General features: G+C 41.2%; 1 protein-coding gene across 1 annotated transcript in view; it reads left to right on the forward strand.

Moving 5' to 3' along the window:
- Window positions 1-21,984, forward strand: part of EFHC2 (EF-hand domain containing 2) — a gene marked incomplete at both ends in the record, with an annotated part of 146,991 nt that overhangs the window by 61,549 nt on the left and 63,458 nt on the right. The window contains 4 exons of the mRNA XM_079764649.1: window positions 1,968-2,139; window positions 9,745-9,887; window positions 11,937-12,133; window positions 15,839-15,969. Of these exons, the coding sequence (XP_079620775.1) occupies window positions 1,968-2,139; window positions 9,745-9,887; window positions 11,937-12,133; window positions 15,839-15,969 (643 nt within the window). The remainder of the gene's footprint in view (window positions 1-1,967; window positions 2,140-9,744; window positions 9,888-11,936; window positions 12,134-15,838; window positions 15,970-21,984) is intronic.

A 21,984-nucleotide genomic window follows, 5' to 3' on the forward strand; every position in this document is an offset into this window, starting at 1 on the left:
GGATGAAATACTAGTCTCACCATATGGCCTCAATGGAGTTAACAGTTTTACCTCTTTTCCCTCCCTTATGAAGTGAAGAGGATTGAGGGTTCGATGATTTCTAAGGATTTTCTAGCTAGAACTAGAAAACTATGGGATTTGATAATCATTTGACTTCAAAATGAACATCCCATCAAAGTCATTTGACCTAGGCATTGGGTACAAGTAGGCTTCTTCCTTTGCAGGGGCCCTAGTCCAAAGCCCTGGGCCTAATTTTGTCTTAATAATTTGTCATTCTTTGTCTTGAAGAGCTTCTCCAAATTATTTAAGCTTTAGGCCTTCTTAAACCTGGGTCCGTATCTGGGTCACTAGAACATACAAAATCAACTTTGAGGTAATTGAAGGCTTTTCCTAGCATTGTTTCCAACTGAGATGGCAATTAGTAAATCACTGTGAATGAACATTAAGATTCCTTTTAAAAATATATCACATCTCCGGAAATTTCTTGGAATCTAGTTATTTGTTAATAGACATTGAATATACATGTTTTTACAAGTTGCTTGGAACTAGAGGAATCGGACTATTTGAAAAACAGATGTGTATCAAAGATCCATCAGAGTGTCAGTTTAAGAAGATATTTGGGAAGATGCTTTATACAAAAATGTATACTTTTTCATTTATTCACCAAATGTTTTTTAATACCTGAAAAATGCAGGATGATGGAAAACCAAAGACAGGAAACTTATTCAGGTGCAAGTACAAAGCGTTGTAAGCGATTACCCAGAGAAATTATATCTTGAGTCAGAATATCCAAAAAGATGTATGTGGTGTTAGAACAGTCAGGCATGAAGAGTGGAACAGTTCTCAACTTTTATACACTAGATGGCACTGTGGGTGCAGAGGAACACTAAATTGGTTCTTTTGTTACTTAAATCTGTTGCAAAAATTATGTAGTTGAGAAAACAACACTGTGTTATGAAATCTGTAATTATACAGGAAAGTATAGAATGAATTCTGAATTACTTTGCTATTCAATATGTGTTCTCCTTTGGTTAGATTTCTCAGATTAATATGGGGGAATATGCTTGAGAGGAGTTCACACAAAGGCTGTGAGGAAGTCTAAGGAAATGTGAACTTTTCAAATTAGAATTAGAAGTAGCCTCAAACCCTTAACCTTTTAATCAGTATAAAAAATGTCCTTTAATTTAAAGAGTTAGTTTGCCCTGGATGACAAATTAATGCACATTTTCAATTACAGAGGTGTGCACTAAATCTGGATTCTTCCATCTATTAGAACTTTGACACTGGAAAAGGAAATCATTGCTTATATGAATTTCTTTCAATTACAAATGACACTTTTTTATACAATTGTAGTCCTTTTGTGGGCAGTACCAAGAGCAACCTGGAGCAGTTGTTGGTAACAAAAAGTTTTTTGTTTAACTAGATAGTGAAGGGCTGTGGCCTGGACTTGAGTTGAGGAAACGGGAGAGGGCTTACAAAGTGCGTACAGCAGGAGGGGACAGTGGATGGGAAAGGTAAAGGCAGAATAGTGAGGAGTCAATCCTGTTTGGAAAGGAATTTGATTAGTGAGTGTTGACTAAAGATATGAGAGAGCTAAACTACAGCTTAAAATATGGAATGGGTGGAATAAATTTCTAAGTTTGAATTTTCATATCACTGGAAAAATCAGGATGAACAAAAATATTCAGAAATGGGATGTGATAACAAAAGATAAATGTTTACTTATTTGACATAGTTTCTTTTTTTTTTCCTTTTGAACCAATGACGATTATTGAGTGAGTTCTGTGGTTTTTGTAAACATGATTGAAACCTACCCTCACAGGATTTTGCTGTGTTTTGTTTGAAAGAGTTTAAAATAGTCTACAAAGATTTCCATGTTCATCTTGAAAACATAACAAGCTTTTCAAAACAGCCATAATCAGAGCAAAAATAATATTGATGTTTTATTTGCCTTTGCTTTGTTCTAGAGAACTTTCCCTCAATTCCATGCAAGCCTCCATCTCCTCCAAGAAGAAAAAAGATATATCCACCTTATACCGGTTTTGGTTCTGAAGAGGATTCTCTCCGCTCTTGCATAGGCCTTGTGCCCGTAGTTCGTCCTGATCTGGAGGCCTTCAAGAAATGCATAGAAAAAGATAGGTGCTTGACGGAACCATGATTTTGGTTTGATCTTTTCCCAAATGTGTTCAAAATATATACACTATAGTCTCCAAGATGATACAGATGTTTCTCAGCTCATCTAATTTAAAGTCCAGGGACAAGTTATAGCTTTTTAATGAAGTCAGTTAACATGCAAGTATTAACAGGTTCTTGAGTGGTTATTATATTTTTCCCAGTTTTACTGAGATATAATTTGACATATAACGTTGTATAATATAATGATTTTCTATGTGTATGTACTGAAAAATGATTACCATAATGAAATTAGTTAACATTCAACACTTTACACAGTTATAATTTTTCCCTTGTGATGAAAACTTTTGCGATTTACTCTCACAACTTTTATTTTTATATATATATATATTTAAATATACTTTATTGATTTTTCACAGAGAGGAAGGGAGAGGGATAGAGAGCTAGAAACATCGATGAGAGAGAGACATCGACCAGCTGCCTCCTGCACACCCCCCACCGGAGGATGTGCCCGCAACCAATGTACATGCCCTTGACCGGAATCGAACCTGGGACCTTCCAGTCCGCAGACCGACGCTCTATCCACTGAGCCAAACCGGTTTCGGCTACTCTCACAACTTTTAAATATACAGATACTATGGTTAACTATGGTCACCATGTTGTATATTAATTACATCCCCAGAAATTATTTATCATGTAACTGGAAGTTTGTACCTTTTGTTCATCTTCATCTAATTCATTCATTCCCCACTCCCTGCCTCTGGCAACCACAGATCTGATATCTATTTCTGTAAGTTTGGTTTTATTAGATTCCACATATAAGTGAGATAATAAGTATGTCTGACTTATTTCACTTTGCATAATGCCCTCAAGTTCCATCCTTGTTGTATCAAATGGCAGGATTTCCTTCCTTTCGAATGGCTGAATAACATTCCATTGTATATATGTGACATATATTGAATTTTCTTTATCTATCTATTTGTCAATGGACACTTAGGTTGTTCCCATGTCTTGACTATTATAAACAATGTTGTAGTGAACATGGGTTGCAGATAATTCTTTGGGACAATGATTTCATTTCCTTCAAATATATATGCAGAAGTTGAATTGCTTGATCATATGATAGTCCTATATTTAACTTTTTGAGGATCCTGTATAGTGTTTTCCATAGTGGCTGTACCAGTTTACATTCCTACCAACAGTGCCCAAGGATTCCCTGCTTTCCAAATCCTTGCCATTGAGTGATTATGAGTGGTTATTTTAATAAGTATCACCTGAAAGCACCTAAAATCATATAGTGAGAGGGATATATACACTAGAGGCCCGGTACATGAAAATCATGCACTGGATGGGGGATCCCTCAGCCCGGCCTGCCCCCTCTCACAGTCCAGGAGCCCTCAGGGGCGGGAGGTGACCAGGTGATCAGGGGAAGGCAACGCACCCATTACACCTCTGCTGCTGCCACTGCAGCCAGCACAAGCCTTGGCCAGCCCTGGTTACCTGAGCCTCGGGAGGTCCTGGGCAGCTGGGCAGCTGCCATCTGAGGCTTGCCTGTCCTTGAACTGGCCCTGGGTGGCTGGGGGGCTGAGGGGACTGGGCGCCACCATCTTGTGGCTGTGGGCGCCACCATCTTTGAGGGCGGGACAGTCAATTAGCATATTCCCTCCATATTGGCTGTGGGTGCTGCCATCTTTGCAACAGTGTGAGAGTCAATTAGCATATTCCCTCTTTATTAGATATATATCTACATCGATAGACACATATATGTATATAGATAGATATATATCTTTCTGTATATATTTCCTCATGATGGTCCCTAGGAAATGGTGTATAGTAGGGGTCAGCAAACTTTTTCTTAAAGGGTCAGATAGTAAATATTTTTGGCTTTGCTGGCCATATGTCCTCTGTCACAACCACTTAACTCTGCAGTTGTAGGTGAAAGCAGCCACAGAGTCCATAAACAAATGTGTGACGATGTTCCCATAAGACTTTGTTTATGGACACTGACACTTCAATCTCATATAATTTTTGCCTATTAAAATATTATTCTTTTGATTTTTTCAACCATTTAAAAATGTAAAATCCATTCTTAGCTCACAGGCTATATAAAAACCGGTGGCAGTTTGTACTTGGCTCATAAGCTGTAGTTTGCCGACCCCTGGAATATAGGCTTCCATGATTTATGTGTTTTTGAGAATGTTATTTGGAAATTAATATGGTTGTTCTTTTTCAATTAGAGTTGACATATAATATTATATTAGTTTCAGGTATACAGCATAGTGATTACACATTTATATAATTTACAAAGTGATTACCCGATAAGTCTAGTACCCATCTGACACCATACATAATTATTACAATATTCTTGACTTATATTCCCTATCCTGTACTTTATACCCCCTGACTGTTTTTACAACTGGCAATTTGTACTTCTTAATCTCTTCCTCTTTTCATCCCCCCTCCTCCCTCCCATCTGGCAACCATCAAAATGCTTCTGTATCTGTGAGTCTTTTTCTGTTACAATTAATGTGGCTTTAATTTGAGAGGTTTAGCTGAGTTCAGTAACCATAGATTGTTCACATGGCTGAATATACTTTCAAAAGATGGATTTTTAAAAGTTTTCCTAATATATATGAGGAAAAATCTGCCGCTGAGTCATACATATAGAAGGTAGGTACTTCCCTTAGCTACCTTTTGATTTCTCAGGGAGAGCAGGCCCTGGAGAAAGAAGTTGGGAGGAAAGTGGTAGGAAAATGTTGCAGATTATTTAAAAAGGATGTGGGCTAAATATTGAAGTCCTGTTTAAGAGAAATAAAGGGTCAGGAGAACCTGTGGAGGAAAAATGATGAAGGGAACATGTAGTTAGACCAGGAGAAGGAAAAGAAAGAGACAGCACCTTGAATTTGATAATATTTATGGAATCAGATGCTGTTGTAGAACATTTTGAAGTAGAGAGAACAGTATTTTTGCTATAACTGTAAAAATGGTGAAAATATATTAAGAGCTATGAAGAATGTCTAAAAGGCTGCCTGTGATGTCCTTTGTCTTTCAAGAAATGATATTTTATTTTTGAGGACTTTAGAGTTTTGTTTTCAGTATTAGAATCTATGCTGCTCAAAATATGGCACCCATACTTGTTAGAAATGTTAATTCTTGTGCCACACCCAAAACCCACTGAGGCAGAAACCCTGGGGGTGGGACTGGTATTGTATTTAGCCAGCCCTCCAGGGGTTCTGATGGGTACCAGGGTTTGAGAAATACTGATTTTGAGAGGGACACTATCATCCTACCTTATAGATAGCAGTGTTTACAGTGGGGTTGCAGGGCAGGGTTTTTGATGGATACTTTTCACTAACTGCTGTTTTTAAGGGCAGCTACCCGAAGGAGGCAGGAAGAAAGAATGTCCCTATTATAAAAGGAGAGGGACATTTTCTTATAAGTAAACAAGATGAAACATGATCCAGGGTGTTTCTTTGGAATCCAGGGGAAAACAGTTCTGTGTGGGTAGTTGCCTTAGTCTCTCCTTCTGTCTACACCATGGCAACTTGCCCGCAGAGCATTGACTCTAGACAGTATTCCATGTTCTTGTCATGTTGTTGTGGCTAGAGGATGGTGGTACAAGCACAAATGTCTCTAATTTTGTTTCTTTCTGTCCACTACCCATCTGTGCCAGGAATACACTGCCCTCAAGCTCCTCCTACACAGTGACCTTGTTTCCATAGTAACTGGCACATTCAGCTGGAGACTTATACATGAGTTTGAATAATCCAAGGTTTAAAACTGTGAGAACCTAAGGAAGATGATCTCAAAAGCATACAAAGACCAGTTTCTTAATGCAAATAAATAAACTGAATTGAGACATACAATTGTACATAACACATATTGATTATATGTATTGCTAGTAAAAATTTAGTGGGTACTAATTGTTGTATGAGGTTAATGGTGATTTGGTTTGAGTCATTGGAGGAAATAGTTTTGAATGAAAGGATATGACATTTTTGATGGGATGAAGACCTTCATTGCCTGGGTAAAAATTCACTGTGGTGTCCTCTGATTGTCTAGTCTGATTTGGAATAACCACAATAATGTGTTTCTTGCTACACCAGGCTGAATTAGTTACTTTGTTCTCAGTTTATTCACAATGCTTTGCTGATCACACCAATAATAATAATAATAATAATAATAATAATATCACTACTAATAAAGAGCAATTTGTAGTTATGATGTGCTAACTACTTTATAATACTTGATCTTATTTAATCCTCAAAACAGCCTCATAAGGTACCCATTCTTTACATGAGGAAACGGAGGCTCAGAGAGGCTATATAATTTGCCCAAGCTCACACAGCTAATTTTTAGTTGAAGTAGGTTTTGAATCCAGAAGAAGTGTGACTTCTGGAGTTCACCTGATTTGTGTTTTTTTTGTTTTTGTTTTTGCCACAGAACCTGTACTTATTGCAGTGTGTGGCAATTGCTTGATAATGTAATTGTGATCTCCCCTTAGAACAAGAGTTCCTTGAAAACAGAGACTGGCTTTACTGCTTCCCTCAGAGTTCAAACAGTGGGGACTACATACTAGAAACTCAATCAATATTTGTCCAGTAAGAGAAGGAATGATGCCTAAGTGATTAAATAGAATAAACATTCAACCTTCCAATTCTTAATGATGGATAGAAGAGAGAGATGGACTTCCCATCAGGATGGTTATTATCCCAAACTTGTGCTATTCATAACCATATAGCATAAGAGAGGGTTACCAAATCTGTTTGTTACTTATAAATCCAATTATGTACTAGATGAGGTCTATCTGAAGCCTGGGGCTAGCCTTCCAAACTGCTACTTTCCATCTCACATGAGGCCTCAAACTGGAAATCTTGGTGCCATGCTTTTGCACTCCTGCTTCCTAGGACAGTCCAAGAAAGGGCCAGAGAAACGCACTTTCTGCGGTGTGAATTAGAATTTTTTTTTCTTTCTTTTTTGTAAATCATGTGACCATGAGGAAAGAATGAGTTTCAACATAGGAAAACTTGAAACCTTCCTGCTTAGAGTTGTGACAGGGAAGTGACGAAGTACATGGTTTATTTTACTCTATGCTTCCTTGGGGTAATGATTTTGATTATCAAAGACCTCCCCAAGGGCTTAGGATTTGTTACATATTCCACATTTCACTAGCTGATATCCATAGACATGCTTCTGCTGACAGATCATATGTTAATTTCTTCAATGACAAGGCAATTAGCTTCGGGAACTTTGATTTTAGACTTTGATTCCATCGTCAGTGTACTAGATTATTCTATTCATGCATAGAATTTTAAGTGCAAATTCCAATCTATATGGATCGTATAGCAACTTTATACAAATGATGTAAAATTGTTATACTAGACGACAGTTACAATGTAAAATTGTTATAGTAGACAATGGTTCATGAGATGCAGCCAGAAAACAGATTTGTAATGGCTACTTATAATATGGGTGATAAGTGAAATGATATTTAATATAGCATTGGAAAGGGAAAAGGTAATTTTTCCCTGAAAGGGATTTGGGGAGATGCTGAGGAAATGGGGGAATGACTCAGGGAGGAGAGGGTGTGGGGCTAGAAGAAAGAAAAGAAAGGGGCATGAGAAAGTGGGAAGTGAAGTGAGGATGTGGCTCCAGGACGCCATGGAACACACCTGCTGCCATGCTCATGCTCAAGCAATGAGGGCTAGGTGCTGTTCTTCTTGCTGACATGATGGTTGTAATTTCTGACTAGCTTTGTGAGTGGGGAACAACTGTTTAATGCAGCTTGTTTGAGTAATGTGTTTGTGGCATTTGTTTTGGGTACATTTTCCCAATGTGTTACCCTGGACCTCTACAGAGTAAGTCATATTTTAATAAATGGAGACATTCCTCTGCATATAAATTTAGAACCTTAGTAAGAAGATGGTTGAACTTTTTCAACTTCAGAGAATTTATCCTACTATCTTAAAACCATAGGGTGAAGGGGTCAAAAGGTACAAACTCCCAGTTACAAAATAAATAAGTCATGGGGATGTAATGTATAGCATGCTGACTATCCTATATAATAAAAGCCGAATATGCAAATTGTTCCTTTGACCTGGAGTTTGACCAGGAGTTCAGCCACTCACTATGACATGTGCTGACCACCAGGGGGCGGCATGGAACATGGTGGGTGTTGGCGACAAGGTGCTGGCAGCAGGTGGCAGTGGAGGCACTGCTGGCCCCAATGGGCCCCGACGAGAGTGGGACCGTGGTGGGATGGTGGAGCAAGTGATTGGGCAGTGCCAGGCCAAGGCGGGTGCAAGCAGGGGCCCGATTGCCCCACCAATTGCCCTGTAGACTGTGACCAGCGGTGGAGGCAGGGGGCAGGGCCGCCACCTGGCTTCCAGGCGGTGAGGGAGCCAGGCGGGGGAGGGGGAGGCCCCCAGGGATCACTCCGCAGATGGTGAACAGCAGCCAGCAGGCCCTGAAAGCCCGATCTGGGGCGGGCCCCAGGCTGGGATGGGGAGCTGGGGGTAGGTGGCAGTGACCAACCTCCCGTGGTGCCTGGGTGGGGGGCTGTGACCTGTCGCCGGCTACCTGGGGGCAGGGGTGACGGGGATGGAGGTGGGGTGAGAATGTAGGGTGTCTGTGAGCTTGCTCTCACTCACCCTGCTATCCTCCTCCGGGATGCCAGGGCTTGCATGCTGGGAAAGTCCTCACACTCAGTGCCGGGCACGCGCAAGGAGCCTGCCCGGCACCCATGTGGACTCTTCCGGGTGAGCTGGGCCACCCGCTTCCATGCGGCACCACTGGGCGGCCCAGAGGCCCACGCTGTGCCCCAGCCTGCCATGTCCAGCCGTGCTCATCGCATCTCCGTGTGGGGACTCAGGCGCAGTGACTCAGGCGGAGGGGGGCATGTGGAGGTCTGGGGGCCCAGGTGCTGCCCAGGGCCCAGAGGTCAGCTGGGACCTGCCCTTCCACGCCAGATACTCGCGCTTTGATCTCTGGCCAGGCCTAGGGGCCACACCCATCACGAATTTCGTGCACTGGGCCTCTAGTAGTTAATAATACTGTATTATATCTTAGAAAGTTGCTAAGGGAGTAGATCTTAAAAGTTCTCATAACAAGACAAAAATAACTATGCATGGTCATAGATGTTAACTAGATTTACTGTGGTGATCATTGTGCAGTATATACTAATATCAAATTATTATGTTGTACACCTGAAATGAATATAATGTTATATGTCATTTATAACTCAATGAAAAAAATTATAGTACACCTTTTGCAGGTTTTATTTTATTATTTGCTGTTAATCATCACCTGAGGATACTTTTCCATTGATTTTTAGAGAGAATGGAAGGGAGGGGGAGAGACAGAGAGAAACATCACTATGAGAGAAATGCATTGATTGGTTGCCTCCCACACATGCCCTAATCAGGGCCAGAGATAAAGTCTGCAACCGAGGTACGTGCCCTTAACCAGAATTGAACCCGGGACCCTTCAGTCCATGGGTCGACACTCTATCCACTGAGCCAAACCAGCTAGGGCAGCAGGTTTTATTTTATATACATAATGTATGCAAGATTACTTGTGTAATGCCATAACCCTCATTTCTCTTCCATTTAGCTATGGCAACGAGAGCAATACGCTCCGGTTCTTTGCAAAAATGATTAAGCACCAATGTGAAGATGTGGATAGGCTGTTTGTTATTTCATATTTTCTTGGCAATAACACACTTTCAGTGTTTGAACCCATAGAGAGGAATTCAGGTAAGAGACACCTCTCATAGCAATTTCCTTAGAACAACTAACTGTCTCTTCACTTTGAAAATTAGGGAATATGATCTGATTTTATATACTAGATGATCTAAGATGCTAGTTTTCACTTTTTTGAACCAATAACGTTTATTTTACAAAGATCTCTAGATGGTAAACGGGACATATAAAATGGTAAAAGAGGAACAGTTTTGGTTGGCTTGGGACTGGGGGACTTGGGATGCCTCCTTTTGGACACTACCCACACTTCTGTGGCTTCGGAGACACCTCTGTGGAATCCAAGGGCTTTAAAATCATGGACTGGCTGCCACCAATTTCACTGACAGCCAGCAAGAAAAAAAGGAAATCTGTATTCTTGATAGCACCGCTTACAAATTTTTTTTTGCTTAATTATAAGACAAATACAGTATAATCTTCATAGTCCATCTTCTTTTGGTTTTTCTGTTTGGTGAGGCTGTTGGCAAGGTTCTAGCACTCAGGCCCATGGAATGCCTCTACACATTGTGCTTATACTGTGGCCATTAATGAGGAGAGCCATTAATTTTGACTGACCAAACTATGGAGCTGCATGGCTCTGTTCTTTTTCCTAACAGGTTTAAAATTTTTATCTGCTGAAGACACATGTTTGTGAATAATCAGTGATGCACTAGTTAATAGGCACTCTGAAAAAATGTTAGAGGATCTAATTTGTATCATTTTCCCAATTCCCTGGTATAAATACCCCAACCATGGCCAATTCCAATTTCAAGAAATCACCAGTTTAACAACGGGCTTGCAAAATCTCTGGTAGTTGAAAAGTCAGCCCTTATGAGCTGGTTTGAGCCACTCAGCACACCAATGAATAACGAATAATTTGTATAATTAAGTCAGGCTTTACAATGATTTGAATAATGGATAAAATCTTAAAATATGAAATCAAATATGGGTGAATATAAATCATGCTCTTAAAGGTCAAAAAACAAACTTTATACTTCTAGATTGGGGAAGATATGGTCAAGCAAATTGCAGCATATGTAAAACAGAAAGGGTGCTGATTGTCAACTGTAAGCTTACTAGTAATAATAGCAGCCATGATTGAATACCCACTATTATCCTCACAAGAACTTTATGAGGTTAAGTTTTGTCCTCTAAGAGGCAAACCCCAAGGTGGGATTAAATATGCAAGAGATTTATTAGGGGAAATGCTGATGAGGTGCATTTTCATGCCCTCAGAAATGTTATTCCCATTTTATGAATGAGAATTCAGAGAGGTTCAGAGATCATCAAGCAATTGAAAAAGCCAGGATGGATTCCAGCTCTGTTTGGCTCTAAAGCCTAGTCTTTCCACCACCTATGGTTTCTGAATATGGTAGGAGGAATGTGGTAAAGCTGACCCCAAAAGCTCGTCTGGTCTCAGATTTTATTCATAGGTCTAAAGATTTCAGTTCACTATCAGAAGATACTGGAGTTTCATATTCAACTAACTCTGTTCACTGCTATTCAAGAAGTCAAAAATCAAATAATGCCATAAGGGAGCAGATGAGATAGGGAGAATTCTGGAAAGCAAGAAGTATGAGACATTGATAAAAGAAGCAAAGATATTTTGCCCAAGAAAAAAAGTTAATCTGTATGTCAGAATAGGTATAAGACATCATCTGGGTCAAATGAATGGAAATAAGCTCAAGAAAGGAATTTTTCTACCTGGTATTATTCAAACATGCACTAAAAATGTTATCTTGCTGATGTCTCAATTCTCAGTATGCTGCTGGCATATAGTAGGAACTGGCTACTGGTAAGTGTTTATTTAAATGTTTGGATTGGGAAGGAGTAAAGAGAGGAAAGAAAGGGCCGGAATAACATGCCACTTGCTTCTTTATACACTTACCTAGGGAGCCTCATTTCTTCACCTACTTGCCCATTCTTCCTTTCAGTCTGAGAATAATAGGCACTATGAGTTCACAGCTAAGTTGTATGGTCTGTGTTTGAGCACGAAGAAACTCTAAAGGCAAGTTGTGTGGTTCTTTTAAGAATAAAGCCTACTCTAACTTTTCTCTTTCTCTGTAGGGTATACTGGTGGATTGTTCTTGAAAAGAATACGAGTTAAGAGGCCTGGACAAGAAATTTTTAAAAGTGAACTATCAGAATATATCCAGCCTGAGGAGCTGTATATTGGAGCCAGACTGAACGTGAATGGCTACCTGTTTATTTTGCTCAATGCTGATGAGTACACCTTAAAATTCATGGAGGAGAATTCAGATAGGGTGAATTTACTTTGTATAATTCTTGACTTGTCTGTCAGCACTCTGCAATCTGTGTTTTTCTTTCTCTAGGCCTTTTCTTCTCCATCTTGCCACCCGTTTTATATTGTGCATTCACACATGTGGGCATGAATAATGGATCAGCGTGACTTGGCCACAGGTCCTGTCACAGAGGCCAGGTCCCGGTCTACTCTGTTTACATGCTGGGTCCTTTGCTGCCCAGCATCACAGATGCCAGGCACAGGCAGGAGGCAGGCCCAGGGTTGAATCAAGTTTCCTGAGTTTTCTGCTGACGCCAACAATGTTTTCACAAAGAAATCCGGCAACTATAGGAAAGGAAGAAAATCTGGTGCCACACACTGTGTTGTCCCAGTTAATTGGCACAGGCCTAGAGGGAAGGCTAAGACCTGAACAAACAGAATCCCCTAGGGAATCCAATAGTTGCTGGGGTTGCAACTTCCCATAACAGGAGCCACCTGAGGCCTAAATTAGAGTTCAAGGACAAATTGGCAACAGTGAGCTCAAAGAGTTTTTTCATTTGGGATAAGATGGCAGATGGATACTGTTATTAAAAGTACTATTAGGCAGTGCTCTGCAGTAAAAATAACATGTTGACAAAATCTTGATTTTAAGTGTGGACTAGTTTGGTATGCAAAACAAACACTTATATTTAAGAATCATTTCCTAATATGGAAAAATCTATCTAGAAACAATTTATATGAAAGTCTGCCAATTTTGTTTCACTTGTATATAAAATGCTCAGGGGCCGAGACCGGTTTGGCTCAGTGGATAGAGCGTCGGCCTTCGGACTGAAAGGTCCCAGGTTCGATTCCGGTCAAGGGCATGTACCTTGGTTGCGGGCACATCCCCAGTGGGGGTTGTGCAGGAGGCAGCTGATCGATGTCTCTCTCTCATCGATGTTTCTAACTCTCTATCCCTCTCTCTTCCTCTCTGTAAAAAAAAATCAATAAAAAATAAAATAAAATAAAATAAAATAAAATGCTCAGGGGCAAGTTGCTAAGATCAGTTTCTCGGTGTATCATCCATATCAGTTTGGGTCCTCTGAGAAGCAGATGCCAAGACAGAATTAGACGTGTAAGAGATGTATTGGAAGAAATTTGTATAAAGGATAAAGGTAGAGGAAACGAGTAGGCAGGGAGAGCCTTCAGAGGTCTGAACCCCGAGAAAGGAGAAGGAAGGAAGGAGGATGGGTCAGGAAGAGCCTCAAACATAGCAAAGCTCTGAGAACTCTTTGACCAGGTCAATGGGGAGCCAAGAATAAAGACTGCCCATCAGAAAAGTCCCATGTCAGGCAGGATGGCCCAGCTCTGGGGCCCCCACCCTGCTCAGTCATTGGTGGGAACAGCCTGGGAAGAGTGTGGCCTTGGTAGGAGCACTGTACCAATCTTGAAGGTATAGCAGCTGAGGGCTATGACCTAACAATGCTCTTCTCTATACAGTCTCTCTGATGGTAAGCCCAGGTAGCATGCTCTAGGGCTCTCACACTGTCTTTCCATTTGCAGTGTTAAGAATTCGGGTTATTGTTAAACTGCGAACCAGTATCTTTTTAAAAGCACCGAATTCATGTGAGAGGCTCCGTAATAGGGCAGTTAGATTTTTGGAGGCCAGTAGGCTTGTCTTGAAAACCTGACAAATTGGCAACAGTGAGCTCAAAGAGTTTTTTCATTTGGGATAAGATGGCAGATGGATACTGTTATTAAAAGTACTATTAGGCAGTGCTCTGCAGTAAAAATAACATGTTGACAAAATCTTGATTTTACACTACACTTAATAGTTGAAGGGCTTTAGACATGTAACTTTCATGAACTTCACTTTCCTCATCTTTGAAATGGGAGCAGCAAAATGCCTCTCTTCTCTCTCTCCTCTCTCTCTCTCTCTCTCTCTCTCTCTTTCTCTCTCTCTCCTTAATAATCCTCACCTGAGAATATTTTCTCATTGATTTTTAGAGAGAGTGGAAGGAAGGGGAGAGGGATAGAGAGAGAAACATTAGGGTGAAAGAGACACATAGATTGGTTGCCTCTTGCATGGGCCCCGACCAGGGTCAGGGATCAAGCCTGCAACTGAAGTATGTGTCCTTGACTGGAATAGAACCAGGGACCCTTCAGTCTATGGGCCGATGCTCTATCCATTGAGCCAAATCAGCTAGGGCCAGTGTCTCTCTTATAGACTTCCTATGAAGATTAGATGCGGTAATGTGTGTGAAGTGCTTAACACTATCTAGCCCATAGCAAGCTCAGTCAATGTATAATTTATGGTATCTATTGTAAATTAGAGTTTGATATTCAAACACTGGGCAAGCCTACACCTTCCTATAAAATACACTTGACCCTTGAACCACACAGGGGTTAGGGGCGCTGATCCTCCCCCACATAGTTAAAAATATGCATGTAACTTTTGATTTCCCCAAAACTTAACAACTAATAGCCTAATATTGACTGGAAGCTTTACCAATCGATAACACAGTCCATAAACATTTTGTATGTTATATGTATTATATAGTATGTTCTTATAATAAGTAATCTAGAGAAAAGAAAATGCTATTAAGGAAATCATAAGGAAGAGAAAATACATTTGCAGCATTTATCTTTAAAAATCCAGGTAGAAGTGGACCCATGCTATTCAAACCCGTGTTGTTCAAGGGTCAACTATATATATATATATATATATGTATCCATATATGTTTTTAAAATTTGCTTTTAATTACAGTTGATAAAAATGCATATATAAGAAATAAGAAATAATATATATATATATATATATATATATATATATATATATATATATATATAAAGACATAAAGGGCTTTTCTCCTTTCAAAAAGATAAAATCAGGGTTGGACATCTGGTATGAGCATCCCAAGTGAAAACTTCATTTTAAAACTGCCCTTAACAAGGATATTCTAAGCAGAGAAAGATTAATATACTCTTTAATATCAGTCTGAGGAGTCTTTTCAAAAGAGCACATGGATCCTCTCATGGAAATAGATGAAAGGAAATGTAAAGCAAGGAGGGAATGAGGGGCTGCAACAGGTGCCAAACCCTCAGGTGGGAGAGAGAGGACTTTATACTAAATTATCATCCACATTACTTCCATATTTAGTCTTCAAATTTTTTAGCTCTTAGCTGTAATTATTTACAACCTTATGCTTTACTGCATTGGCTAAGGAATATTCTTACAGAGTCAAAACTGAATCACAGAGTAGGAGGCAGAAACGGGGGGATGCCTGGAGAACGAGTGAAAGGGGATTTCAGTGTGTGTGGACCTCTAACACTTAGCCTTGTTCTGCTAAGTGCATTGTGTGCTGGCCAGCAGTGTCAGGGGCCCACTCTGAAGATCTGGAGAAAACGGGGGTCCTCTTATCCAATTTTGAATCCCTATTCTCTCTATTAGGGTCTCCCAACATACTAGGATAATGTCTAAGGGCTAAAGGGAGGAGGCTAAGATAGAAGTAGCTGTTGTTTTCTGATTCCTGTGGCCTGCCATACCTTCAGCTCACTCTTAGTCCTAAAGCCTTAACTGAAGAGGTAAAAGTATAGTCATGTCTTCTCTGTGTTGACCTCTATGGAAAGACATGCCCAGCTAACTTCAGGTTCACAGTGTGAAGTCTTTTTTCTTGCCATCAGAAAGATTGGGCTGCCTATGTCTCAGGCATATTTAAATATCTATCCTTTCTTTTCTCCCTTCCAGTTTCCTCATAGCAACCTTGAATGTGCCCTACAAATGCTGAAAGATGAAAAATCAAAAGCCAGAGAGATCAAGCAGGTATTTAGGGCTATTGATTGTAATCTCACAAGGATGGTGGATTATAATACGTTCAGGTAAGCCATACTCTGCTAGCAATAATCTGTTTTTCCTTCAAGATTGTTCAAAGAACAGAAAGAAAAATTTCTTCCCTGGTGTTCCCTAATTAACACTGCATGCTTTTTTATTAGAAATTGACAATTCTTTGCATTTATATTACTTTGTGGTCAAGTTTTTCTCATTTCTAGTAAATTCTAATGCATTTACATATAAAGAAGTTTATAGGTGAGAACAGAGAGACAAAATATAGAAAGTCATTTGGTAACATTGTCTTGTGAATCATGATGCTGAAGGATCAGAGGAATGCCAGGAAGGGTGCATTTCAGGGAGAAAGGCAAAATAAATGGAGCTAAATGAACCCCTTCAAAAATGGAGCTAAATGCACCCCTTCAACAAAGGAAGGACATAGCCCTAAGAATGACATCCAATTGGAAAAGAGAGTGGAAACTTTACTGATTATCAGAGAAAAAATTACACTGTATATATCACTGTGTGTATGAATGTTCACACACATCTGTGTATTTTGAAAGAAATAAAGAATCTAGAAATTGAGGGACGATATATGACAGTAATTATAGAAATATTTTAAGACATCATGAACAGTAAAGATTTCTCTAAGGTAGAGCTGAATGCTGAAGGGACTGTTCAGTGGCTGACCTAGGCAAATTTCCAAACAGTGGAAACACAGGGAAATTCAAATTCAGGGCCTAGTATAATTGTGAGACTTCCCTTAGCCTGAGAACAAAGTGAATGGAGCGTTCAGGAGAATGTAAATTAAATCATGGGTGGAGGACAAAGGGGACTTTCTCTTTAGGCTGAGAATTCTGGCTCCTGAAAACAATTGTGGCTGAAAGTTGTATAGGAAACTGGGCTTGATGCAGTCAAGATGTGAACTGAGAAATGAGGATGTGAGCCCAGGAAAGGGTGGCCGGGAGGTCTTTCCAACTTTGTGCCTGAAGTCACCTCTTGCATCAAAAGCTGAGCCCACCATGAGGCCCCAAGTGTCCCAAAAGCTCATTTGTTCTTTTAACAAAGCTCTTTTGTTTTTCTAAAATGTTCTTTTGAGAGAAGCAGTCAGAGGACATATTTTTATTGTTTAGAATTCCCAACCTTCTGGGATCAATAAGAATTTATAGTTCTTTGTTACTGCTCATAGTAGTACACATGTTCATGGCCTTTTGCAAAATAAATGGAGACAAAATAAAGAACAAAGATAATTGCTCAGGCCATGGACTAATGGCAAGCAGTGGAGGATAAAAGTTTCCATCAGAAATGAGGGAGTGGTTTTCTTTTATTATTTTGTATCCTTTTACGAAAACATCCATTCTCCCAACCCTCTAGCGAAGTCTATTGGAAATACTTTAGTGAGTTTATAGGACTTTGGGGGAAGCACTTAGGCCAGGCAGGAGGTGCAAGGAGGAAAAGTTGCTCCACAGATGGAGTCCTGACCCTAATTGAGGGTGGAATAAAGGATCATCACACTGTGGTTGGAGGATAGCCTCAAGGTATGCATGCTCAGAAAGAACCAGCTCATGATCTCTAGGCCCTCTCCTGGCCAGAAATTCCTTAAGATAAAAATTAGATCAGGTTGTGCCTGGCTTGAAAAACCCTTCAGTAGCTTGCCATTGTCCCTATAATAAGATCCAAACATTTCACTGCAGCTGGCAGGGTTTTGAGTGATTTGACTCTCTTGTTTACATTTCTGGTGTCATCACTTCTTTTTCTCCAGCACTGTCCTCTGGCCTTCCTGGCTGTCACTCAGTTTCTCAAACACATCAAGGTCTTTCCTGGTTCTAAGCCTATGCACACATTATTTCCCTTGGCTTGCAATGTCCACCCCACCATCTTTCTCATGACAAACTATCTAGGACTCAGCTTAAATGTCACTTCTTCAGATGGACTTACTTTCTGACTATTCTACCTAAAGTAAGTCACTCACTTATTCTTAGACCTTGGTTTATAATTTTCTTATGGCAACTTGCAGTTACTTTACTTGGATATCTGTACTTGGTGTATGTGTGCTTGTGTTCATCTTATCTATATCTATATAAAAGGCTAATATTCAAAGTGTCCCCTCGGGAGTTCAAGCAGGAGAACGGGAGTTCGATCACTCGCTATGATGTGCGTTGCAACCTCTCGCTGGCTACCTGGGTGTGGGGGGTAATGGGGACAGAGGTGCGGTGAGAATGCAGAGTGTCTGCTGAGCTCGTTCTCACTCCTCCTGCTTCCCTCCCCTGGGATGCCAGGGCTCACGCACCAGGGAAGCCCCTGTGCTCAGGTGCTGGGTGCCCTCAAGGAGCCTGCCCTGCACCTGCGCGGTGTCTTTTGGGTGAGCCAGGTCCCAGCCACTGGGACTGCAGGGGCCGGTCGGGCTTCCCGTGGCTTTGCACAGGAGCCGGTCTGCAATGCTGGCTGGGAGAGAGCACACTGCCTGCCCGGCTTCTGTGCGGTGCTGCTGGGCAGCCCAGAGGCCCATGCTGTGCCCCAGCCTGCGGTGTCCGGCAGCGCTCACCGCATCTCCGCGTGGGGACTCAGGTGCTGTGACTCAGGTGGAGGGAGGCACACGGGGGCCTGGGTGCTGCCCAGGGCCCAGAGATCAGCTGGAACCTGCCCTTCCATGCCAGATGCTCGCGTTTCAATCTCCGGCCAGGCCTAGGGACTGCACCCATGCACAAATTTTGTGCACCGGGCCTCTAGTCTGATTATAATATGAACTTTCTGAGGCACAGGGACCTTGATGGCCCTGTTCACTGCCCTATTCCCAGCACTTAGCACTGGGTTCAGTACATATCATAGTTCCTGAATGAAATAACAAAGTTCTAGAATTATTCTTAGGGGTTTTAGTTTGGAGGTGGTGGAATTATTTCAAGACATCTCCATATGACATGCTTGGTGTTGGGCACTGTGCCTTATTGGTTGGCCTACAACTGTGGGTCCCTAGTTCATGTTCTTCAGGCTTCTCTTTTGCTCCTCATACTCTTCCCTGAGCGAAGGCAAAGGATCTAGTTAGGGAGTTGCTATCACACCACACCCTATAATTCTGTGCTTGGCACTTTTATTAGCTAATAGTTTTTTTATTTATATGTTTATAATAATAAAAGTGTAATATGCTAATTAGACCAAACGTCCTTCCAGACGACCTTCCAGACAAAGCCGGGCCTGTGAGGGAAGCCCGGGTCCCGAGTGCCAGACAGAAGCCAGTGCCAGCAGCTGGGGAAAGGAAGGCCTACTCTTGCATGAATTTCGTGCATTGGGCCTCTAATGTATAATTATTCTGCCTCTTCTCACCATAATGTAATATCTTCTCACCATAATATTATATGTTTTCTGCTTTAGCCTTATCACTTTTCATAGTGCCTGGCTGATAGTAGGGTGTTAATAAATATTTGTTAAATGGCTATATTTTATCCAGCCCTAATTGCTCTGATTGTAAGCTGAAGGCCTAGTCCTCTATATTAATTCCTCAGGCTTGGACCTTTCTCCTAACCTAGAGACCTGGAAATACAAATACCTCCAGGACATCTCTCACTTGGATGTCTCTTAGGTATCCAAACATAACTTTTCCTGAATTAACCTCATTTTTTTCTCCCATAAAGTTGCATCTGGGGACTCTATCTTGGTAGAGGCCACCATACTTCTCCCCAGGACCTGGGCAGGGTTTGCTTTGTCTCTCCCCTCTCTCCTATGTTGATTGATGTCTTCCAACCTCTGTAAATTGCACTTCTTAAACTACTCTCCATCCCAGCTTCACTGTTTCAGTTCAGCTTTTCATCACTGTTCACTTAGACTTTCTTGAGAGCTTTGTAACTGATTTTCTTTTCTTAACTCTCATATTCCAAAGTTTTGCTAGAGTGACCTTCCTAAAATCTGCTCATGTTGTTCCTCTGCTCTAAACCCTCCATCAGTGCTTTGTTGTCTTTAGGGCAAACCTAACCCTTTCAGTGTTTCATGTGAGTTTGCTGATAACCAGACCTTTGCCTTTACCTCTCTCCTTATTTCCATCTCACTAGAAGAATGCTTTTGTAGACGTCACCATTTATTGAATACTTACATTGGGCCAAACATCATGCTAAGTGCTTTTCATCTACTATCCATTGGTAGCCCCTGCTGAGTTATTTGTTTACTTCTCTGCCTCCACAATTGGCTCCTGCCAAACACAATAGATGTTTGTTGAATAATTTAATGAATGGTCCTATTTCTCAAGGAGAATTCAGTCTACAGTTTGAAGCAAACAAGTAAATAATTAATTACTTTACACTGGGGAAGGGCAATCTGTCTCTGACTGTAGGGGAGTCAGGGAGAGCTTGGCCTCAGCTTCACAAGCCAAGTGACGTGGGCAACTCACTACCTACCTGCACCTCATTCTTTTGTCTAAGACCCCTTGTAGGCATTGACATTCTGAAACTCTTAATGTGTAAGTTCATAAATACATTTGTAAAATGTTCCCTTTACAAATCCTTGCATGAAAATAGTAGCGTAGGCAGACAGAGGCAGCATTGTGGTACAGGCCTCTGGGCTCCATCTCTGTGGCTGTGACTCTTCCCTGATGACATACCTGGCACCCTCAATATATACCTGAGGACTCAGAATGGGATCTGCTGCTCTGGGAAGAGGTTCAAGCCCTGGGCATTTTTCTTCTTCTCAGAGATTTTCACCTCGTCTTAGGGAAAACCTTGAGAGTAGGAGCTAATAAAGTTCCTCTGCCTAAGGTGCCAGGGTTGATAATGGATTATTGGATTAATGAATGGGCTTTCCTGAGATATTTGCCTCAAAATTGACTTGAGGGAATGCAGGGACTAGGGAAAAAAAGGCAGTTTGGGGAGGGAATGTTTTTCTTCTACTTTGTGGAGGTCACTAGTTCTGCCTCTAGGCGGTACCTATTTATCTGGGACCATTTTTTATGGTCTTTGAGATTGATGTGTATTAGAGCCGCTGGTTGTTATTCAAAAATGCAGAGTCTTTCTCAGAACCTTGGATACCTAATGGGAAGATTTCAGCAGGGAGCCAGGCAGGGACTAGGCTTGTCAGGGCTGGACAATTGGGAACATGGGCAGGGCAAGGCTTCCCATTGTGGGCCCTGGATTTTGAACCACAGACAGTAGCAGCAGCAGGTAGGGCCCCATGCCAGGGATGATGTGGCCAGTCCCTCCCTCGGGCCACCTCCCTGAGCCTTGATCTATTTATCAGAGATGACAGCCACCCCATGTAGCTTGTATGTACTTTGGTTTGCTGGTGCTCACCTCTTCTCCCCACCTGGGTAGAGCTCTCAGAGGGCAGGGTCCATGCCCAGTTCACCCTTGTCTTGTGTTTTTCCCAGATACCTTCAGTATCGTGTCTCAGGCCTCAGTGAGTACACTGAGTGGCCAGATTATTATGATCTCTGAATGCATAATAATCTGGCCACTCAGTGTATATCCTATATAATAAAAGGCTAATATGCAAATTGTCCCCTCGACCAGGAGTTCGACCAGCAGGCAGGCCGGCCAACCACCCATGTCCCCTCCCCCTGGCCAGGCTGGCCGGACCCCACCTATGCATGAATTCATGCACCGGGCCTCTAATACACACACACACACACACACACACACACACACACACACACACACATACTGAGTGGCCAGATTATTATGCGTTTAGAGATCATCATAATCTGGCCACTCAGTATAGTAAGTTATCACACAGTTCTTCCTCAGACCCCCATTATCAATGGCAGGGTCAGGAGTTTTCCTTTGAATATTTATGTAATAAAGTCCTAAGATTTAGAGCCTCGAGAAAATTTTCTCTTGTAAAACTAAAATTTATGCTGAGCGAGGTAGCATAACATAAATTCATCTGATTTTGGACTTGCAGACCTGAATCCAAATCTCATCTCTGTCATTTGTCAGCTTGTTGGCTTTGAGTAACTTGCTCAACAGTGTTTTCACCTGTAAAATGAGGATAATAATACCTATGACATATAGCTGTTGTGATGAATAAATTTGGTACTGTATGCAAAGTTCTTATTTTAGCACACTATAATGCATAGTGGACAC

The sequence above is a fragment of the Cnephaeus nilssonii genome, assembly GCF_951640355.1.
Source record: "Cnephaeus nilssonii genome assembly, chromosome: X".
Taxonomy (NCBI): domain Eukaryota; kingdom Metazoa; phylum Chordata; class Mammalia; order Chiroptera; family Vespertilionidae; genus Cnephaeus; species Cnephaeus nilssonii.